The sequence below is a fragment of the Dermochelys coriacea genome, chromosome 2, assembly GCF_009764565.3.
Source record: "Dermochelys coriacea isolate rDerCor1 chromosome 2, rDerCor1.pri.v4, whole genome shotgun sequence".
Taxonomy (NCBI): Eukaryota; Metazoa; Chordata; order Testudines; family Dermochelyidae; genus Dermochelys; species Dermochelys coriacea.
The window spans coordinates 144,072,635-144,095,515 of record NC_050069.1 but is presented as its reverse complement, the minus strand read 5'-3'; the positions used below and the strand labels follow the sequence as shown (position 1 = coordinate 144,095,515).

The following is a 22,881-nucleotide window of genomic DNA, read 5'->3' as shown; positions in this document are numbered from 1 at the left end:
GCTTTGGGGGAGGTATCCACAGGCAAGGGAAGTGCGCGGAGCCCTCTGCCCCTCCCCTCCCCTAGGGGCCGCTGGGATGTGGTGCCGGCCGCTTCCCAGAGCAGTGCGGGGCCCAGGGCCCCATGGGGGTGACAGTCCTGTGGGCCGGTTCCAAAGTCCTTAGGGGCCAGATATGGCCCACAAGCTGTAGTTTGCCAACCCCTGCATTAGCCAATGTGCACATGCTAGATGTGATTTTCTGAAAATAATTCTTCTGTGTTATCTTATTTTTGTAATGTTTTTACCATTGTCTAATTTATTATTTATTATTAGATTTACAGCAATGCCTATAGGTTCAACTTATATCAGGTCTCCATTGTGCCAGACACTTTAAAAACACAAAACAAACAGCTATACTTTGAACAGACATGACAAACGATGGGAGAAAAGAGTAGTACAAAAAGCAAAGTGATGAGGTTGGCAAATGTGTGAGAACCAGCATTATTTTGTATCTTATTTTTGTGTGTGCTTTCTATTTTTTTTTTACACAGTTTTTGTGGTGTGTGTGTTGTGGGGGTATGGGGGGGGTAAGGGGGGGTTAATTCCCCTTCCCCTTAGCTTAAATTTAAAAAAATACACCACAACAAAGAATAATAGCAATTTTAATTTCTGTTCTCATCTCACCAGACTAAACATCCCGAATTCATATTTGAAACTAAGCACATACTGTGAGGCAGGCTGTATCTCCTCTAATGGACAATGTCCTTTTCAAAGATCCATCTCCAAATTCCTTTTTAAAGTCATAATAAAAGAATGAAAGAGAACATTTCTGACATTAGTCTTTTCAAGTATGATTATTTTCCACCTTGATTCATAATAGAAACTTTGGGATGTAAATATTTTTCATTATCAGAATTTCTTGAAGATAAAACAAGATACAAATGCTATAGTCATGACTATTTTTAGACAAGCAAATATAATTCCTTTGCTTTATTCAGCAACAGAATGCTGACTGACTTAGTTTTGGCACCAAAAGCACATTCATTTTTGCAGATTCCCTCCCATATATATAAAAAGGATTTATACCATTAGTATGATGTGAAATGAGACTATGGACAAGTGTATAATAATACAATATGTCAGCCTAGTTGAGACTCAGCCTAGAGTTCTTATTCTAGAAAAGAGTGTCTAAAAATTAGTTATTTGTTGCATTATTAGCCAGAAGCAAATTCAACTGAGATTATGTTTCTCAGGGGGAAAGAAGGAAGTTCTGAAGCAAATGTACAATGTATATGAGTATGATGTACCAGTTCTATCCACAGACTATCACAATGCCCTCTGATTCTCATGTATTTCCTGTCTACCTTATAGTAACATGTGATTTGTGATCTACTTAAGATTTCTATTGCCAGACTTTCAACTGCTGCTAAATTTGACCGCAATAGTCCTATCAGGAATTAGACAACTCCAAGCATACTATAGTAACTTTGATTAACCTTCAGAGGGCCCCTTTATCTCAGCATATTGATTTTGAAGTTTTTCTTGTTGACCTTTAAGATTCTCTATGGTATAGTTCTCTTACATCATGAAGATTTATAGTTATCTTATACTCCATACTCCATGTTCACGTCTTTGTTATTGGCCTTTGGTCATCTATTTTCATGCCTTGTGTGAAATTTCAGTAAGTGATACAGCTTTGAAATACCATAGCATATTTCTAGTTTTTGGCATATTTTAATGTATTTCCCTTTATATTTTAAAAAAAGATACTAGCATGTAATGGACAACTTTAAAAATACTGTCTTCAGAAACAATTCTGGGAACATATATTGTAACATTACTATGAGTTTCTGTGGAGAAAATTATGGTGTCAGACGCAAAGAAGAATAACGTGAGGTGAGGAATAAGCAGCCAGATGAGTTGAGTTATTAAGGAACAACCATTCTGTTTTTATGTAAATACATTTTTTATAATAATTAACAGTAGGAGAGAAAAAGACATTTTTTACCACAAGTAAGAACAATTGTTTTAGTTAACAAGTTTTCAAAAGATTGCTCTCAGACATCGGTTGCATTTATGGGCCTACTTTATTTCTCATCTTTACCTTTCTGAGAGGAAATTCACTTTACTGAAATTTAAGTCATAGTATGTCTCCCAGGCAAGTCAATTCAACAATTATCTCATTTTATACAGAAAATTATAAACACACACCAAGTATTTGTTGTGCATATGAAACTCTTTCCTTGTTCTAATGATGTTTTATGCTTCTTTTTTTGAGCATAAGGCTTCGTTTACACTATAAGCACTATGATGTCACAGCTGAAGCTATGGTGATTTAGGGTAAATACTTGCTACTGCAATGGAAGGTGGTTTCCCATTGCTAATCAACTCCATCGAGAGGCAGTAGCTAGTTCAATAGAAGAATTTTTCCATCAACCAGGCAGTGTCTATACTGGAGTTTAGATCAGCTCAATTACATCCCTCACGGGTGTGAATTTTTCACATCCCTGAGTGACATAGCGAGGTTGACCTAGGTTATAGATGTAGACCAGGAGTGACAATTATCCCAACTCCAGCAAGACTGATTTAAAGATTCTCACTCTTTACAGCTTGATCACTTCTTAGACAGGTAGGCTGGGAATTTATTTAAACAAAATTCTGTATACAATATTCTTCTCCTCTTCCTCGACACGCAAATAAAACAAAAAATTCCTCTGGCTCTCAACTGTATCTACCAGAAATCAGGATGCAAAGAAAACTATCAGGTTTTAGCCTTATATAAAGACTGCTTTCCCCTACTTTCTACAGACATTTCCCCAAGCAGAAGTTGGTGGGAAGTAGAAGAGGAAAAGCCGGCCAACAAAACCAGATTACCAGTTTCTTTCCTTGTGATATGGTCTCTCCTCTTCCTCATCCTACTAAAAAGCACAGTTACATCATGCTGACATAGCATCAAGAGTGTACAAAAGAGGGGGCTTACTTTAGTCAGATGCTGAAACCACACTTTTGCTTAAAGACAAAAAGGGATCAAATTGGGGAGAAAAAGTGGCGATGTTCTTCTAAATTCCACCCATAAAATGAGACACAAGAGAGTGTGCAGATTGTTCAAAATATGGTCATACATGCTCTCTCATCTCAGCTTGTCCTCAGTGGAGTCTGAATACACCCACTGTCTCTGCTGAGCTCCTTGTGATTGGTTTCCTCTCAGTGAAGCTGGCATGCCCCGTGATGCATCCCCACCAGCGGGGCTCAAATACCAAACGGGGATCATCTAGACTCCTTGGGCTTGGCTGTTTCTGGCCTCTGAGTTAACACCCATTGAGATGAATTGGACAGTTCATATCTCAGAGCTGTTGTTTCAGGTTCTAAAATGCAGGCTGATGTCACCGCGTCAGTTAGCCTCATAAATGTGAACCAAGTGTATGTACCAAAACATCCCAAATAGCTAGAGACTTCATTTTAAAAAAGTAAATCTTATATTCTGAAGCGATCATAACAAAGGTGCTGATATTCCTTGCTACTGTGTACTGGCCCAATCTGAGCCCTGAAGATGACTGAGCAAGCAGATTCCACTTGCATGCTTGTAAGGGACAACCAGGTAGCAACTCTGCCCACCATATGTCAACCAGTGAGCAGAGTTCTTTTTGCTTAAGACACTGTACTCAGTGGGGACGAGCCTGGCCTAAAATGTCCTCTGGCAATGGTTTACCAACTTTCAAACTTGTTTCTTTTCACAGCTTCATAATCATTCAGAAAACAAACTTGGCAGCCTTTTTGCTGTGCTCTGCGTCACTAAGCAAAACAAAATGATCGTCAGCTGAAGGTCTCTGGATAAGCTACATAAGGTTGATTAGTATGAAATAAAGAGTTAAGTAAGGTCAGGAAGTCTGAAAGTAAATGAAAATTGCGCCTAAAGAGAGAACTGAAGGAGCAGAGGGTCTGTATATTATCTTTAACTCATAAACCTTCCTTGAGTTGGACTCATCTCTGAGGCCTGATCTCAAGTTATGGAGTTAAATCAAAACCAACACTTTTAGTTCATGCCAGCAGGGTCTATCAGGCCAGTTAGTATATGACAAGCTGGTATGCAGTAGAATTTACATCCAGTTGTTGTACACTAATGCACTATATAGACAAGCCCTCAGTGGGATACACTCCATTCTGTTCTAGATAGGATTACCCTTTTTCATCAGAATATTTTATGAACATAAATGTTGGATCCAATCAACAATGAAAACAAGTCATAAAATACTTTAAATTGTCCTATTAGGGCAATGATCTTTTAGCAAGAAATATGCAAATAAAGTAGTTCTGGTGTGTGTCTGCGTATCCCTTAGAACTCTGTTATGGTAAAGAAACTTTTGATTCAATACTAGATTTTAGTTCCAAACTCACTGAGGCTTAGTAAACAGCACTTAGTCATTACACTTAAATTCTTTTTCTTCCAAGAACATGGAAATTTACAGAGCGTACATTATAATTTTGTTGGTAGCAACAGTGCAAGTAAAATTTATTTCTTACCAGTACTCTGCGCATAAGCAACTCATGGGAGGAACACAAGGGGGGCGGAGGGGTGCCAGCTAAAGGGGAGGCATGTGACCCTCCCATGTGACTCAGCCCTACCCCACTCTGGGGCCCCCACACTCTCCTCATCCCCTCCCCATCCCAGGTTACCTGGAGTGGGCAGCTGCACCAGATACAGACTTCTGAACCGCAGGGCTCTCCGGAACTGGAGCAGCAAAAGGAGCAGAACATGAGGCTGCCAGGCGTCCCCACGCTGGCAGCTCCTCCAGCAGAGCTGTACTGCCCCCAGCCCTTCCACGCAGCTGTGTCTTCTGTTTGGGGTATGTACAGCCCTGCTGGAGTACAGGGCTGGGGGCAGTACATCGTGCCAGAGGAGTTGTCGGTGTGGGGCCGCCCTGTGTCTTTCCGGTAGGGCGTACCAGCAATAAATATCTTAATGGTACTGCATACCAGACCATAGCGCCTTGCTTGCACCAGTGGTTGGTAGTGATACTATTTTAGGCCATACTCAAAGAGTAATAAGATCATACTTAGAGTAGTTATAAATGGTTTTCTGTCAAACTGGGGTCCCACAGGGATCTATTTTGGGTCTGATACTGTTGAGCATTTTCATTAATGACTTTGATAATGAAGTGGAAAGTATGCTTATAAAATATACAGATGACACGAGGGTAGGAGAGTTAGTTTTCTTTGGAGGACAGGATAAGAATTCAAAATGTCCTTGACAAGTGGGAGAAGACCCTCACCATGTATCAAGTAGTGGGGCCCTTTGCTGGGATGGATGGAGGTGAGTTTTGTCCCCTTTAACTGCAGGAATAGGGTTTGTCCAGCAGGCTGGTAGGAAGATGGTTGTTGACTCTTTAAGTCCCCCTTCCCCATTTCAGGTAAAGAGGCAGGAAGCAGTACAGCTGGACCAGATCAGCGGATGGGGGATGCTGCCCCCAGCCACAGCTGACTGGAAGAGAGGGGGGATATTTATACTGAAGATAGTGCCAGAAAAGCCTTCTTTAACCCAGACCAGGATAGCAGAACTCACCCTCCAACCCATGGAAATAGTTAAAATATCAGGTCTCATAATTATCCATTGTGGACATTACACCAGTCGTCCCTTTTCTTGAGAGGCTAGGAAAGAATTTTCCCTGACTGCCAGATTGGCCGAGGCAAGATGGATTTTTCGCCTCCCCACAGCTGGTTACAGACCTGCTGGGATAGGGAAGGGGTGGGGCTGGAAATTGGGTTATAATATCACAACTCATTATGTAAGCTTGTGGCAGATGTCCAGTGCAGGTACTGCATAGGGAATGGATATGGTGATCAGATAAAATTGGATGGTAAAGGATTTAAAGGAGGCATCCTTTAAAGAAGCAGAGAAAGGGGATTTAGGGCTCCTATGACTGGTATGGTGAGCGGGGTTCAAGTCAACTCCCCCTTTATTGTAGCCCCCCACCATAACCTTTATACGAGGGGGGCGGGGTCCAAGCTGGAGGATGGATGGGGCCAGGATTGGAAATGGGAAAAGATGATGGCAGCCCCTGAATATATGAAATTGTATATGGAATTTCCTACTCTGTACAATTTTATCTGCCAGGTACCTCCAGATATGTAAGAATAAAGTTGCAGCCTAATTAAAAAAAGAAAAGGAGTACTTGTGGCACCTTAGAGACTAACAAATTTATTAGAGCATAAGCTTTCGTGAGCTACAGCTCACTTCATCGGATGCATTTGGTGGAAAAAACAGAGGAGAGATTTATATACACACACACAGAGAACATGATACAATGGGTTTATCATACACACTGTAAGGAGAGTGATCACTTAAGATAAGCCATCACCAGCAGCAGGGGGGGGAAAGGAGGAAAACCTTTCATGGTGACAAGCAGGTAGGCTAATTCCAGCAGTTAACAAGAATATCAGAGGAACAGTGGGGGGTGGGGTGGGAGGGAGAAATACCATGGGGAAATAGTTTTACTTTGTGTAATGACTCATCCATTCCCAGTCTCTATTCAAGCCTAAGTTAATTGTATCCAGTTTGCAAATTAATTCCAATTCAGCAGTCTCTCGTTGGAGTCTGTTTTGGAAGCTTTTTTGTTGAAGTATAGCCACTCTTAGGTCTGTGATCGAGTGACCAGAGAGATTGAAGTGTTCTCCAACTGGTTTTTGAATGTTATAATTCTTGACGTCTGATTTGTGTCCATTCATTCTTTTACGTAGAGACTGTCCAGTTTGGCCAATGTACATGGCAGAGGGGCATTGCTGGCACATGATGGCATATATCACATTGGTAGATGCGCAGGTGAAGGAGCCTCTGATAGTGTGGCTGATGTGATTAGGCCCTATGATGGTATCCCCTGAATAGATATGTGGACAGAGTTGGCAACGGGCTTTGTTGCAAGGATAGGTTCCTGGGTTAGTGGTTCTGTTGTGTGGTGTGTGGTTGCTGGTGAGTATTTGCTTCAGATTGGGGGGCTGTCTGTAAGCAAGGACTGGTCTGTCTCCCAAGATCTGTGAGAGTGATGGGTCGTCCTTCAGGTTAGGTTGTAGATCCTTGATGATGCGTTGGAGAGGTTTTAGTTGGGGGCTGAAGGTGATGGCTAGTGGCGTTCTGTTGTTTTCTTTGTTGGGCCTGTCCTGTAGTAGGTGACTTCTGGGTCCTCTTCTGGCTCTGTCAATCTGTTTCTTCACTTCAGCAGGTGGGTATTGTAGTTGTAGGAATGCATGATAGAGATCTTGTAGGTGTTTGTCTCTGTCTGAGGGGTTGGAGCAAATGCGGTTATATCGTAGCGCTTGTCTGTAGACAATGGATCGAGTGGTATGATCTGGATGAAAGCTAGAGGCATGTAGGTAGGAATAGCGGTCAGTAGGTTTCCGATATAGGGTGGTGTTTATGTGACCATCGCTTATTAGCACCGTAGTGTCCAGGAAGTGGATCTCTTTTGTGGACTGGTCCAGGCTGAGGTTGATGGTGGGATGGAAACTGTTGAAATCATGGTGGAATTCCTCAAGAGCTTCTTTTCCATGGGTCCAGATGATGAAGATGTCATCAATGTAGCGCAAGTAGAGTAGGGGCATTAGGGAACGAGAGCTGAGGAAGCGTTGTTCTAAGTCAGCCATAAAAATGTTGGCATACTGTGGGGCCATGCGGGTACCCATCGCAGTGCCGCTGATTTGAAGGTATACATTGTCACCAAATGTGAAATAGTTATGGGTCAGGACAAAGTCACAAAGTTCTGCCACCAGGTTAGCCGTGACAGTATCGGGGATACTGTTCCTGACGGCTTGTAGTCCATCTTTGTGTGGAATGTTGGTGTAGAGGGCTTCTACATCCATAGTGGCTAGGATGGTGTTTTTAGGAAGATCACCAATGGACTGTAGTTTCCTCAGGAAATCGGTGGTGTCTCGAAGATAGCTGGGAGTGCTGGTAACGAAGGGCCTGAGGAGGGAGTCTACATAGCCAGACAATCCTGCTGTCAGGGTGCCAATGCCTGAGATGATGGGGCGTCCAGGATTTCCAGGTTTATGGATCTTGGGTAGCAGATAGAATATCCCAGGTCGGGGTTCTAGGGGTGTGTCTGTGCGGATTTGTTCTTGTGCTTTTTCAGGGAGTTTCTTGAGCAAATGCTGTAGTTTCTTTTGGTAACTCTCAGTGGGATCAGAGGGTAATGGCTTGTAGAAAGTGGTGTTGGAGAGCTGCCTAGTAGCCTCTTGTTCATACTCCGACCTATTCATGATGACGACAGCACCTCCTTTGTCAGCCTTTTTGATTATGATGTCAGAGTTGTTTCTGAGGCTGTGGATGGCACTGTGTTCTGCATGGCTGAGGTTATGGGGTAAGCGATGCTGCTTTTCCACAATTTCAGCTCGTGCACGTCGGCGGAAGCAGTCTATGTAGAAATCCAGGCTGCTGTTTCGACCTTCAGGAGGAGTCCACCCAGAATCCTTCTTTTTGTAGTGTTGGCAGGAAGGTCTCTGTGGGTTAATATGTTGGTCAGAGGTGTGTTGGAAATATTCCTTGAGTCTGAGACGTCGAAAATAGGATTCTAGGTCACCACAGAACTGTATCATGTTCGTGGGGTTGGAGGGGCAAAAGGAGAGGCCCCGAGATAGAACAACGCTTCCTCAGCTCTCGTTCCCTAATGCCCCTACTCTACTTGCGCTACATTGATGACATCTTCATCATCTGGACCCATGGAAAAGAAGCTCTTGAGGAATTCCACCATGATTTCAACAGTTTCCATCCCACCATCAACCTCAGCCTGGACCAGTCCACACAAGAGATCCACTTCCTGGACACTACGGTGCTTATAAGCGATGGTCACATAAACACCACCCTATATCGGAAACCTACTGACTGCTATTCCTACCTACATGCCTCTAGCTTTCATCCAGATCATACCACTCGATCCATTGTCTACAGCCAAGCTCTACGATATAACCGCATTTGCTCCAACCCCTCAGACAGAGACAAACACCTACAAGATCTCTATCATGCATTCCTACAACTACAATACCCACCTGCTGAAGTGAAGAAACAGATTGACAGAGCCAGAAGAGTACCCAGAAGTCACCTACTTCAGGACAGGCCCAACAAAGAAAACAACAGAACGCCACTAGCCATCACCTTCAGACCCCAACTAAAACCTCTCCAACGCATCATCAAGGATCTACAACCTATCCTGAAGGACGAGCCATCGCTCTCTCAGATCTTGGGAGACAGACCAGTCCTTGCTTACAGACAGCCCCCCAATCTGAAGCAAATACTCACCAGCAACCACACACCACACAACAGAACCACTAACCCAGGAACCTATCCTTGCAACAAAGCCCGTTGCCAACTCTGTCCACATATCTATTCAGGGGATACCATCATAGGGCCTAATCACATCAGCCACACTATCAGAGGCTCCTTCACCTGCGCATCTACCAATGTGATATATGCCATCATGTGCCAGCAATGCCCCTCTGCCATGTACATTGGCCAAACTGGACAGTCTCTACGTAAAAGAATGAATGGACACAAATCAGACATCAAGAATTATAACATTCAAAAACCAGTTGGAGAACACTTCAATCTCTCTGGTCACTCGATCACAGACCTAAGAGTGGCTATACTTCAACAAAAAAGCTTCCAAAACAGACTCCAACGAGAGACTGCTGAATTGGAATTAATTTGCAAACTGGATACAATTAACTTAGGCTTGAATAGAGACTGGGAATGGATGAGTCATTACACAAAGTAAAACTATTTCCCCATGGTATTTCTCCCTCCCACCCCACCCCCCACTGTTCCTCTGATATTCTTGTTAACTGCTGGAATTAGCCTACCTGCTTGTCACCATGAAAGGTTTTCCTCCTTCCCCCCCCTGCTGTTGGTGATGGCTTATCTTAAGTGATCACTCTCCTTACAGTGTGTATGATAAACCCATTGTTTCATGTTCTCTGTGTGTGTGTATATAAATCTCTCCTCTGTTTTTTCCACCAAATGCATCCGATGAAGTGAGCTGTAGCTCACGAAAGCTTATGCTCTAATAAATTTGTTAGTCTCTAAGGTGCCACAAGTACTCCTTTTCTTTTTGCGAATACAGACTAACACGGCTGCTACTCTGAAGCCTAATTAAAATCACTTCCAGCGTCTCCTGTCTTTCTGGCATAGCAGGACAAATTAAATCAACAAGACACATTACAATAAAGATAAATGCAAAGCACTGTACTTAGGAAGGGAAAAAATAAATACACAAATATGAAATGGGGAATAAATAAGTGGCTGAAAAGGATCAGGAGTTTATAGTGGATCACGAATTGAATAGGAGTCAACAATGTGATGCAGCTGCAGAAAAGGCTAATATCATTCTGGGGTGTATTAACAGGAGTATTGCATATAAGGCATGGGAGACAACTGTCCCTCTCTACTCAGCACTGGTGAGGTCTCAGTTGCAGTACAATGTCCAATTCTAGGTGTCGCACTTTAAGAAATATATGGACATATTGGAAGGAGCCTAGAAGAGAGGAACAAAAATTATTTTAAAAGGTTTAGGAAACATGACTTATGAGGAAGGTTAAAAAAACTGAACATGTTTAATCCTGAGGAAAGAAGACTGTGTGTGGCCCTGACCATAGTCTTCAAATACATTAAGGGCTATTATAAAGAGGACAGTGCTCAGTTGTTCTCCATGGTAGAAAAAAAAGAAATAGGCTTAATCTGCAGCAAGGGAGATTTAGGTTTGATATTAGGAAAAACTTTCTAATTACAAAGATAGTGAAGCTCTGGAATAAGCTTCCAAGGGAGGCTGTGGAATCCCCATCATTGGAGGTTTTTTTAAGAACAGGTTAGACAAACAACTGTTAGAGACGGTCTACGTATACTTTGTCCTGCCTCAGTGCAGAGGACTGAACTAAATGACCTCTCAAGGTCCCTTGCAGCCCTACATGTCTATGATTCTATACTTAATTGTTTGGGGGTCTCTTAGAGATAAAACTACTAGTTTTATTGAAACAGGTAAACCAAAGAGCTGTCCAACATAAGCATGCAGTAGCTGAACTGGGTAGGAACTGTTTGAATACACTAGACTATGCTATCGTTGTACAACATTTTAAGAATGACACTGGTGAGGGGACTCAGATTGCAAATCCCAGGAACATAATTTTATTGGGTCCATTTTAAGATCTGACAAAGCACCTCATAACATTCTTCCTAACTCATGGAATTTCCCAAGGCTATCTGGGGTATGCAATTTTTACTTGAGACCATGAACAAATTATTTTAAATCCAAAATACTGCTCAGCCTTATGAATCATATAATGTTAGTGCCCGATTATCAAGAAAGATCTATATGGAAAAATTACAGATTACATTCTAACTTCTCTGCACCAGTCACAGAAGTTTAAACTCCAATCTGTGTCATACATTTTCCTTTGTGCCTGTCACCACTGGAAGAAAAATATTCTGAAAGACTGCAGAATTTAAGACTGCTTGGTTAATTTGTAAAGATGAGTCAAGGAAAGAGAAGAAACCCTTTGAAAGTGTTCAATCTGCTTGCAAAAGTGAAATTTCACTTGTGGCATAAATGTCAAAAGTAACAGAGTAAGGACATATGAAAAAAACAAAACAAAAAAGATTATAAATTACCTTTTATTGTGTTTTGAACAGGCCTTCTGGTGGTCTAACAAAAAGGTAACAATCAATGAATGACAAACTTCACAATTATCAAGTTTATCCTCTGAACTTAGGAAACTTAAAAATTGGTCTAATATGCAAGGATCCATATTCCTCTTCTACTTTTACAGAATTCTGACTAGAACAAAGTGAGCACATTTTTCTCCTAGTTTGCAACAAACAAAATAAATATGCCTACGACAAATCCCCATCTGTAACAACTTTCCTTTAGGAGGTCTCTCATCTAGCTCATGTTGTATAACAGCATCCTCTAACTTGCAAACATGAATTTCTCTCAGTAAAATAAAAACAATACAGCTATAAATACACACTCATGAATCAAAATGTTTGCAAAGCATGCAAGTATTTGTTGATGGGAAGGCATAGAAGCTACTCACCACATTACAGCCAGGGCAGTCAGGGCCATTCTCACACATCCTGCGACGAGCCTGAATCCCTCCCCCACATTGGGTAGTGCAACGCTCCCACGGACCCCAGCCTGTCCAAAACATATGTGGAGGGCACAGCAAGTGCTCATTGCAGTATCTGTGACAAGGGAAAGCAAGAGAGAAAAGAAACTATTTAGTACAACAAAAGATCTCCAACTTCTACATTTTCCATTATTTAGAAAGATGTTTGCATATGGAAATGTTTTACACTGATGGCCTTATAATTATTTGTTGAACCCTTTTTTTTTAAAGTCACAAGTATATATAGTGTATAACCGTTAATGGAATTGTATTTTATAATACTGTGGGTGTAGCATTTTCTTCATTGTTTAATCTCTTTCTACAATCTATTTAATGTACCTACTCTATTGTACTGGTAGCATATTATTTACCATAGTAGTTAGGTCAATCACTGCTTTTGTAGAAGTAACATACACAGATATCTGAAGGCAGAATTTGATTCATGGACTAGATAAGTAGATGTCTATGTTGGCATTTCTTTTCTAGAAGAACCAAGCTTTCTTTTTCCAATTATAGCTGAGTTTGCTTTTCAACTGTCCCAGTGTATTTAATTTTATAGATAAAATAAGAGATAAAACATGATTCTAAGCATAGGAATACTATGGTGTTTTGATTATGTTATTGCTTTTACTTCTAAAGTGTGTTTCTAATCATTGTAACCTAGTTAGGTTTTCTCAGTGGGCTACAAAGAACCCGAATCAGAAGACCAGATAGCTCTCCAAAGGGAGAAGCCAAATTCTACACCACGGATTTTGTCCGGCCTGAACAAAATCATACAGGACACAATATCCTTCCTTCCTACTGTTGATGTACTGGTTATCTAATATCTATTTTCCCTTTATCCACTCAGCAAGTTTCTATCCATTTATACTGTCCTGCCATGAAAACTAACATTAATATTTCAATCTCATTTTTTTTTATACTTGAATACAAATGATGTTACAAATCTACTGTTGTCTTCAATAGCATCAGTGGCAGTGAACACCCCAGTGCATGGCAAGCTGGGGTGTAAATCTACGGTGCACTAGTTTGGCCACACAGACTAGCTGTCTGCGTAGACCCTGCTACTGTGCACTAATAGTTCCCTAGTTCACAATGGCCTACTCCCATTTCAAAGTGGAACAGATCAAAGAGCAATAGGTACCTTTTAGTGCACAGTAGCAGGATCCACACAGACAGTTAGTAAGTGGCAAGCTAGTGTACTGTAGGTTTACACCCCAGCATGCCGCACACTAATTATTTACCTAGACAAGCCCTCTGAATGTTTAGAACCAATTGCTCTGTGTATGTATGTATGTATGTGTTTGTACTGCACATGTAGATTTAGGTTTTTCTTAAATGTGGGATTCTGCTTCAGAGAGTAAATTTTGCTTTCTGGCCAGTGCAACTTCACTGAAACTAACAAGGTTGCATGGGAAAAATGAGACCAAAATCTGGTTTTATGTGTATGTAGAGTAGGCCAAACTATTCACAGCACATAATGCATTTGATTAATTGAGACTTCCCCCCCACCTTCCTTCTCTGAGAATTATCTGAGAAAAACTTCTATTTGTATGTATTTGCTAAATCAAATTATCAAGAAATGGGTTGTCCAAACATATTTAAGCCTGTGTATTGTTTATAAACTATTCACCTACTTCTTTAAATATTCACTATTAGTAATTTACTGTTCACACTGTAATTGGTCACCTAAGTCACATCATGGGGTTCTGCTCTGATAGCTTCCAAACCTTCAGAATGTTCACAATGGATTTACAAACATTCTCTGTGCGAAAACAGTCACATGCGCACATTTGCACGCATGTTTGTGACACTCTTCTCTGTGATCAATTGTTGAAAAAAAGTTTGCTAATATGAATGTTCATGGGAATAGAGTAAAAGGGATCACATATGATGATAGAAGAAATTTCATACATTTATTATTCAAAGCAACGTGCACACATTTTTTGCAGTATTCCACTTGCTCTTAGTAGAGCGGTTGTAATGAAGTCTGAGACGCAGACATACAATAAAATGAATCTTTGACATAAAGACAAGAAGTTATAGGTTCTTTTCACATAAAATGTGTTATAAATGAAGTGTCTTTTTTTTTTAATACCAAGTCCCATTTTCAAATGTCAACATGTCATGTTTCTTGCTCTCTCTCAAGTAAGCACAGGGGAGAAACAAGACTTTACCAAATTAACTTTGTAGCTGATACTCGAAGTATTTGAAAGGTTAGGAATGCTGGAATTCTGCTAGTCAAGTCCAGTTAAAGATATATCTGAAGCTACAAAAATCACAAAGTACTTATACAATCTGCTTACCTTTAATAAAGCAAAATCAGCCACAGAACTGGGTTTGCATTTTTCTGCCCTTCTGAAAGTATCACAGCACACAAGTCTTAGATTCACCTCAGCCAGCCAAGCTCCAAAATCATCAGATATGTTTTTATAGTTAAAGATCAATTTAACTGGGTGCAGGGGTGAATCTGGGAACTGTGTTGTAGCAAGGGGTTTTGAGCCACGTTTTATTAAGCCTCTTTCCGGCTGCATTTTAAGTTAGCCAGTAACTTCTTATTCCCTTTTGCACACACTCTCTCTCCCTTTTATTTTTTTTCCCAGGACCCAGAGGGCTTACACTATACAGTAATTCAGCAAAACAAGCAATGTAAGAAACTAAGATCTGTGTAACTACTGCCCTCAGCACAGACTGTCTACAGCAGTGATGAGGGCAGAAGGGAGAACAGCACACATACACATACACACACACACACAAAGGCTAGGCTAGTGCAATGATCCCCCCTCTTCTTTTCTGACAAGTTCAACTATTCACATATAGGAATTGCCGTTCTGGGAGAAAAAACAACACAGATGAATCTACTCCGGGATCCTCTTTCCAGAGGCAGCCTATATCTGATGGTTCAAAGGAAAGTAAAAAAAAACAACCCTCCAATAATCCACTTATATATTCAATCCTATCCCACAGAGGGAAATTTCTTGCTGACCACAGCAGAAGAATAAATTTATGCCCTGGAGCATAAGGATTGGAAGCCCTTTAAATAATTACCTAAGTTAGTTTAACTGCAACTGCTATTCTTATTCCTATAAAGCTATCATGTTTTAAAAAATTAAAAATGTTATTTACCTCAATAATATTGTGCAGCAACGAGTACCACAGGTTAATTATATAGTAGTTGGTTAAAAGTGCACTCTTAATTAATTTAAAATGTGTTGTAATGTTATTTGTGTTTCCCCTTTGTTTTTGAACTCTATTACAATAGAGTATGAATAATAACCACCAATTAGACTCTTCTGTACCATTCATCATAGTATATAAATGAGTTATATTGTTATGCTGGAGGGTGTTGGCAGCTGTCAGCTAGGGTTATAAACTTTCTATTCGCACAAAACCGAACACCCTTGTCCCGCCCCTCCCCTACTCACTCCATACCCCCTCCCTCTGTTGCTCACTCTCCCCACTCTCCCTCAACTTGCTTATTTTCACTGGCCTGGCTCAGGGTCTTGGGGCATGGGAGGGGGTGAGGGCTGTCGCTGGGAGTATGGGGCTCCAGGGTAGAGCCAGAAATTAGGAGTTCAGAGTGCAGGAGGGGGCTCCGGGCTGAGGCAGTGGGTTGGGATGCGGGTGGGGATGAGGGTTCCAGCTGGGGGTGCGGGCTCTAGGGTGGGGCTAGTGATGAGGGTTCTGGGGTGCAGGAGGGGGCTCTGGGCTGGGACCGAGGGGTTCAGAGGACAGGAGTGGGATCAGGGCTGCAGCGGGGGTTGGGGCATTTTCACATCCCTGAGCGATGTAGTTATACTGATAGAGGTATGTTGTGTAGACCAGGCCTGAGTTCCTAACTTTTAACCATTTTTTCATTCTTCCACTTGAGCCCTGGGTCATGCAAAGACCCCTGTGCTTAACTTTAAACTAGTAAATAGTCCCATTGATTTGAAAGGGATTACACACATGCATGAAGTTATTATTATGCATGACGTGTGTAAATCTCTGCAGATCAGGGAGTTTGTGAGGTTTCATGGGTGAAAAAAAACTGAGGACAAAATCTGGCCCTATAGACCTGAGCAGGATAAATATTTTTTTAAAATGAATATTCACTCAGATTTGTAACTAACTTAGCATCGGCCATACTCATGCCTCTTTCGTGTTTACTTTTTATGGAATTTTCCACACAATGGAATTTTATGGGAACAAATGTTCATAGAAAACCTGCTTCAAAATAGTTTGCAAATACTTGTGGAAACTGAGTTTTGTATTTACATGCGTAAGTATTTGAAGCTGAAGTGAGTGTGTATTTGCACAGTTAGGATATATAAACAATACTGTGTGAATTATCTGATGAACTGCAACTAGTTAACACATCTCGAATATTGAATTCAGACATGCAACTGGTCGTAATGAAGCAATATAGTTAAAAATGCATAGAAAAATTGTTAAATAATTTCAGTGAGTAAACCTCATAGACTCATAGACTTTAAGGTCAGAAGGGGCCATTATGATCATTTAGTCTGACCCTCCTGCACAATGCAGGCCACAGAATCTCAACCACCCACTCCTGTAACAATCCCTTGATTTATGGCTGAGCTATTAAAATCCTCAACTCATGGTTTAAAGACTTCAAGCTGCAGAGAATCCTCCAGCAAGTGACCCGTGCCCCAAGCTGCAGAGGAAGGTGAACAACCTCCAGGGTCTCTGCCAGTCTGTCTTGGAGGAAAATTCCTTCCCGACCCCAAATATGGCGATCAGCTAAACCCTAAGCATGTGGGCAAGACTCACCAGCCAACCAAACAGAAAAGAATTCTCTGTAGTAACTCAGATCTCCCTCTCTAGAGTCCCATCAGAGGCGACTGGGCATATTTGCTGCTAATAGTGAAAGATCAATTAATTGCCAAAATTAGGCTATCACATCATACCATCCCCTCCATAAACTTATCAAGATTAGTCTTGAAGCCAGATATGTCTTTTAACTCCACTGCTCCCCTTGGAAGGCTATTCCAGAACTTCACTCCTCTGATGGTTCATCATCTAATTTCACCTTCATCTAATTTCAAGTCTAAACTTTCTGATGGCAAGTTTCTATCCATTTGTTCTTGTGTCCACACTGGTACTGAGCTTAAATAATTCCTCTCCCTCCCTGATATTTATCCCTCTGATATATTTATAGAGAGCAATCATATCTTCCCTCACCCTTCTTTTGGTAAGGCTAAACAAGCCAAGCTCTTTGAGTCTCCTTTCATAAGACAGGTTTTCCATTCCTCGGATCATCCTAGTAGCCCTTCTCTGAACCTGTTCCAGTTTGAATTCATCCTTCTTAAACATGGGAGACCAGAACTGCACACGATATTCCAGATGAGGTCTCACCAGTACCTTGTATAACAGTACTAACACCTCCTTATCTTTACTGGAAATACCTCACCTGATGCATCCCAAGACCGCATTAGCTTTTTTGACGGCCTTATCACATTGGCAGCTCATACTGATCCTGTGATCAACCAATACTGCAAGGTCCTTCTCCTCCTCTGTTACTTCCCAGTGATGCGTCCTCAGTTTATAACAAAAATTCTTGTTATTAATCCCTAAATGCATGACCTTGAACTTTTCACTATTAAATTTCATCCTATTACTATTACCCCAGTTAAAAGGTCATCCAGATCTTCCTGTATGATATCCCGGTCCCTCTCTGTATTGGCAATACCTCCCAGCTTTGTGTCATCCGCAAACTTTATTAGCACATTCCCACTTTTTGTGCCAAGATCAGAAATAAAAAGATTAAATAAGATTGGTCCCAAAACCTTTCCCTGAGGAACTCCACTGGTAACCTCCTTCCAGCCTGACAGTTCACCTTTCAGTATGACCCGTTGCAGTCTCCCCTTTAACCAGTTCCTTATCCACCTTTCAATTTTCATATTGATCCCCTTCTTTTCCAATTTAGCTAATAAATCACAATCTCCTTGCTGTTGTTCTGGAAGCAGGAAAAGAAGTTATTCTTTCTTTGTAAATTGTTAGTTGTGAATTATTGGCTCAGCACTCCTAAACATCTGGGCCTGATTTAACAATGCATTATTCCAGTTTTATGAAGGTGTAACTCAGTTGGTACTGGAGTTAAGCAGTGGTAAATCCAGCCCATTATATCCACTGGTTCTCCTGTATTCACTCTTTTGCCAGCTCAACAAATTCTAAGATACAAGGAAAGCAGTTTTACTTTTACAAAACCTAACCGTGGTTTGTCCTTAGTATACTTTGCTCTTTAAGATGCATTATAGCTCTAAAATGATTTCCTCAATTACTTTTCCTGGTACCAAGGTGGTCCTGGGGAATGAAGTGAAGTTGTACTTCAGTAGTCTGGAAAAGTAGCTCTATAAATGATTCTGCTATACGTTTTTTTAAGGTTTCAGAGTGGTAGCCATGTTTATCTGTATCAGCAAAAACAACAAGGAGTCCTTGTGGCAGCTTAGAGACTAAGAAATTTATTTGAGCATAAGCCCACGAAGGCTTATGTCCAAATAAATTTGTTAGTCTCTAGGGTGCCACAAGGACTCCTTGTTATTTTTACTTTTTTTTTTAAGTAACTCAACTACTTCAATCTTTTGAACCTTCAGAGCTCTTCAATACCACCATCTGGACCTTGCGGTTTAATATTATTTATTTTCTGAAGTATTCCATATATCATTGCCCTTTTTACAACGTGCTTTTCTAGAGTACCCACTGTCTCAATAGTGAGCATTTAATTTCTGATTCACTGAAATAATTTCTTATTTTCTGTACTGTGACAGGGTTTATTGACCACTCACTGGGCCAGTGGGGCTGACCAATTATTGTGGGCTCAGGAGACCACGCCCCCTCTCCCTTGCTGTGTATGCTCCAGGTGGAAGGGACAGATAAAAGGAGTCAACTCAGCTCAGTACCAACTGGCTGAGGAAGAGAAAGGACGTATGCTGAAAGCTCCTGCAGAGGAACCATCGACTCTTCAGACTACTGAGCCCATGGATCTGGACAACACTGTGAAGGAACAGCCAACTGCGGAAACTGATGGGAACACCAAGCCACTGCCAGCCAAGGAGATGCCCAAGATGGGCCTTTAGGGTAGGAAGAGGCGATGTGTTGAGGGTGCATGCAGGGTCAAGTGCCCCCCGCCAGCAGCCTTCCCAGGTGGGGAATGGAAGGGGCGGGGCCAGAACCTCTTCCAGCCACGCTGGGATGCTGCCCTGTACAGCGCAGCAGCTGCCTGGGAGAGCAACTGGAGGCAGCAGCAACGGGCTACCCCCCTTTCAGGGCTTGGCTTCCAGGGACAGCGGCCAAGCGAGCTGGAGCCTCCTCCCCCCACAGCATGCTCGGCCACTGTCCTTGGAAGCCAAGCCTGGGCAGGGAGTGGGCTGCCACTGCCGCCTCTCCCCAGCCAGACTCTCTCTGAGGTAGCTGGCTATGCTGCACAGATTAGCAACCAGGAGTGGCTCCATCCCACTCCCTGCCTGGGCCTGGTTTCCAGGGAGAGCAGCTGAACATGCTGTGGGGGGAGGGGCACGAGTTGGTGCAGCGGGAGGATAGAGCCCCTCTCCCCCATTCAGGTAATGTGGAGGGGGGAAGGAGAACGAAGGGGGAGGAGACACGTCGGGAGGTGACATGTCCTCCTCTTTAGGGAGGCACCAGTCATCTACTAGGGAACATGTTATGAGCTGATGCCTCTATCCTTAATAGGGAGTTTACCAGCTTCATAGGGCCCTGGGTCAGAACCCGGTGCAGTAGGGTGGGTCTGGGTTCCCCTACCACTGCCCTGCACTTGCCACTAGATGTGACTACCGGGGACTCTTGATATAGACTATTTGCTCTGTCACACCCCAGGGGTTACAGACTATTTGTTTACTCTGCCCCACCCAGGGGATTAGGGCCCCCAAACTGCTATTGATTGTCCCAGCCAGGAGGCCCAGAGGCCATAGACTGATTGTTTTCTCTGCCCTGCCCATGGGTCCAGAGTTCCTGATTGTGATAGCTTGACTGAGCAGAGATTCTCAATGACTCTATGATGAGGTGTATCAACCCTGCACTGCGTAAATGAGGGTGGCCCATGCTGGACATGCTGAGCCCCCATGATATATACCTATTACTATTTGTTCTTTAAAATGTCTATTTATCCTTTAATCCATGTGACAATTAGAATACAAAAAAAGACACAATACTTAACCAAAACTCACCCTGCGGATTTTACTCAAATCTCAACTCCTTTTTAATATAAACTCACTCAGATTTTCTTTTGAGCTGTATTGACCAGTCATCTCAACAAAACTGATAACTGGTGTTCAGGCTGGGAGAGAGCTATGAGATTTTAGTTAAAGTTCCATATTTGCTGGGGGCAGCTTTTTACTTGGATAACCTATCTGCCGAGAGTATATTACAGCATATAAAAATCTTGGTCTTTTGACCAAAGAATGGTAGATATGCATTGCTTTGAAATAGCCAGAAGTGTGCACATTTTCTAGGACACTCGCCCTTTTAATTTTGTGTTACATGGGCAGATTCCTAGAATTTCTATGAAAAAAGCAGTGTGGTTTGCAACATTGGTCCACTGGAATGACTTGCTAATCTAATTTTTCTCATTATCTTCATCACTGGAAAGATGCAGATTCAGTGAAAAAAATTCAGTTTTCCCTTGGTTCTGTGAGGAAAACTAACGCAAATTTTAAGTGTGCATCCAAGAAAAAATAGATCCTTATACATTTTTTGGAACTGATGGCTCATGTACTCAGAATTTTAAACACTATTACATGATTGTATTGCAGCTTGCTATTTCTTCTGAAGCTGACAGGATGTCCCTGGAAACAAGATAATACATGTCAATGCAGTAGTCTGTCTAAATATATATAAAAATGAATATTTCATTTCTTTGTTGGGATTCATGGAAGGTAATAATAAATTGAAGTCTCTTCGACATATGAGTGATGGAATCAAAAGACCAAACTACATTTTGAGGTGGTATGACAAAACATCTAGTACTGGGGGAAGCAACAAACTGTGAAATAAAAGACCAAGTTAAAAGCGGAGTTGAACTGTTCAGAGGTTAATATACACACAAACAATTTCAGCTTTACTTACTAAAGAACATATTTGATTCCAGTATGGTGTATATTTATTAGATACAAACAAAACCATTAAAACTTTCCCACTTGCAGTATTGATGCTTAAATTTTATTTAAGATATAAAAATTGAACTTAGTCCACCAGTAATGCAGTGCTGTGATCTAAGAACACTTTACTGCAAATTTTGAGTCTGGTCAAGTTGCAATTCAAACACAGTACAATTTTCAGAGTCTGAAGGGATAGTAGAGAGGAGTGCCTCAACAAAATCAGCTGAGTGGTACTGTTGGGAGCTCAGTCGGTTCGGGAAGGACTCAGCTAAGTGAAAACTGAATGCACTGCTGAAGTCCATGTCCTTGTTAATAGTAATTGTAGTAAGAGATTGTACTGGAAATTTTTTAAAAAAGGAAGAGAAAGCAGGTAAAAGAGAAAAATGTAACATGAAAATGAACCTGAATGGAAAAAATTAAAACAGGCAGTGGAGAAAAGGTAACTCACCTCTCCTCACGGTTCTGTCCCACACACACACGGCCCCCGTGCCGAGGAGTCGGATTGCTGCATGAACGCTGGCGGACTTGAAAACCAATTCCACAGGTGGTACTGCAGGGTGACCAGGAAGTCCATGGAGTCCAGCCCCCATTTCTAGTAGAATAATAAGCCTTGGCTCTGTCATCTGTTATAATATACAGTGAGCAGCTACATGGGTGTAACTGAGAACAGAATTTGGCCCACTAATATCTGCAGAGATAGTTAATTCTGTATGGAGTTAAACTTCCAGAAGAACACTTGGTGGAAAAAAGAAGTTCCTCTGATACTTGTTTTTCCCATTGTTTCTACCTGGTCTATATGATATGTTACTGCTAAAATGGGCCCAATGACCAAACAAATATAAAACCCACAAAGTCCTTGTAATCTGACTTTGTAAGAAGGTATGAAACATGGAGTTTAAGGCCAGAAGGGAACCACCAGATCATCTAGTCTGACCTCCTGTATCTGACAAGTCTCCAATACCATCCAGCACCTGTACACAACTGAAAACAGACCAAAGTATCATAGGCTACAAGAGACTAGACTATTATGTGCCACAGGCCAAAAATGGGAGGGACCAGTGCCCGAGACCCCCATAATAGCAGGGAAATGATTAAGAGATATATCCAGATAATCCTGGCAAGTGACCCACCCGCTGCAGAGGAAGGCAAAAAACCCCTCAAGGATGCTGCCAATCTGATCTGGGGAAAAATTCCTTTCTAACTGCACATATGGTGATCAGTTAGACCCTCAGCAAGAACTAGCCAGCCAAGCACCTAAGACAAAATTCTCAGTGCTACCTCAGAGCCTTTGCCCACCCCACTGAATCTCCAACTGAGGACATCCCTGATGGTTCAGAGGAAGGAGATTAAAAGAACAAAACAAAATACATGGGGGAGGGACAAACCCTTCCTGATGCCTGCAGGTGGCTGGCTGAAACCCTGAAGCATGAGCTTTTAGGAACATAAGACATAAACCAAAAATGAGATCCCAGGTTTCCCCCACCATCACAAGCAACCCCATCAACCCATCAGAAAACTATAAATGCTTTTATTGTGCCTTCGACAATTCTGGTAATTGACCACAGGATATTGGAATTTCACTGCAAATACTTCTAGAGATGAATCTTCCCTAAACTTGTCTATGTAATATTACTATTCCATT

At 41.7% G+C, this 22,881-nt stretch overlaps 1 protein-coding gene across 2 annotated transcripts in view; it reads right to left on the bottom strand.

The window, feature by feature from the left end:
* Positions 1 to 22,881, bottom strand: part of SEMA5A (semaphorin 5A) — a 627,428-nt gene that overhangs the window by 109,118 nt on the left and 495,429 nt on the right. For both annotated transcript variants that reach the window (XM_038392658.2, XM_038392657.2), the window contains exons 14-15: positions 21,688 to 21,831; positions 12,052 to 12,199 (exon numbers count right to left, since the gene is read on the bottom strand). In XM_038392658.2, coding sequence (XP_038248586.1) covers positions 12,052 to 12,199; positions 21,688 to 21,831 — 292 coding nt within the window. The remainder of the gene's footprint in view (positions 1 to 12,051; positions 12,200 to 21,687; positions 21,832 to 22,881) is intronic.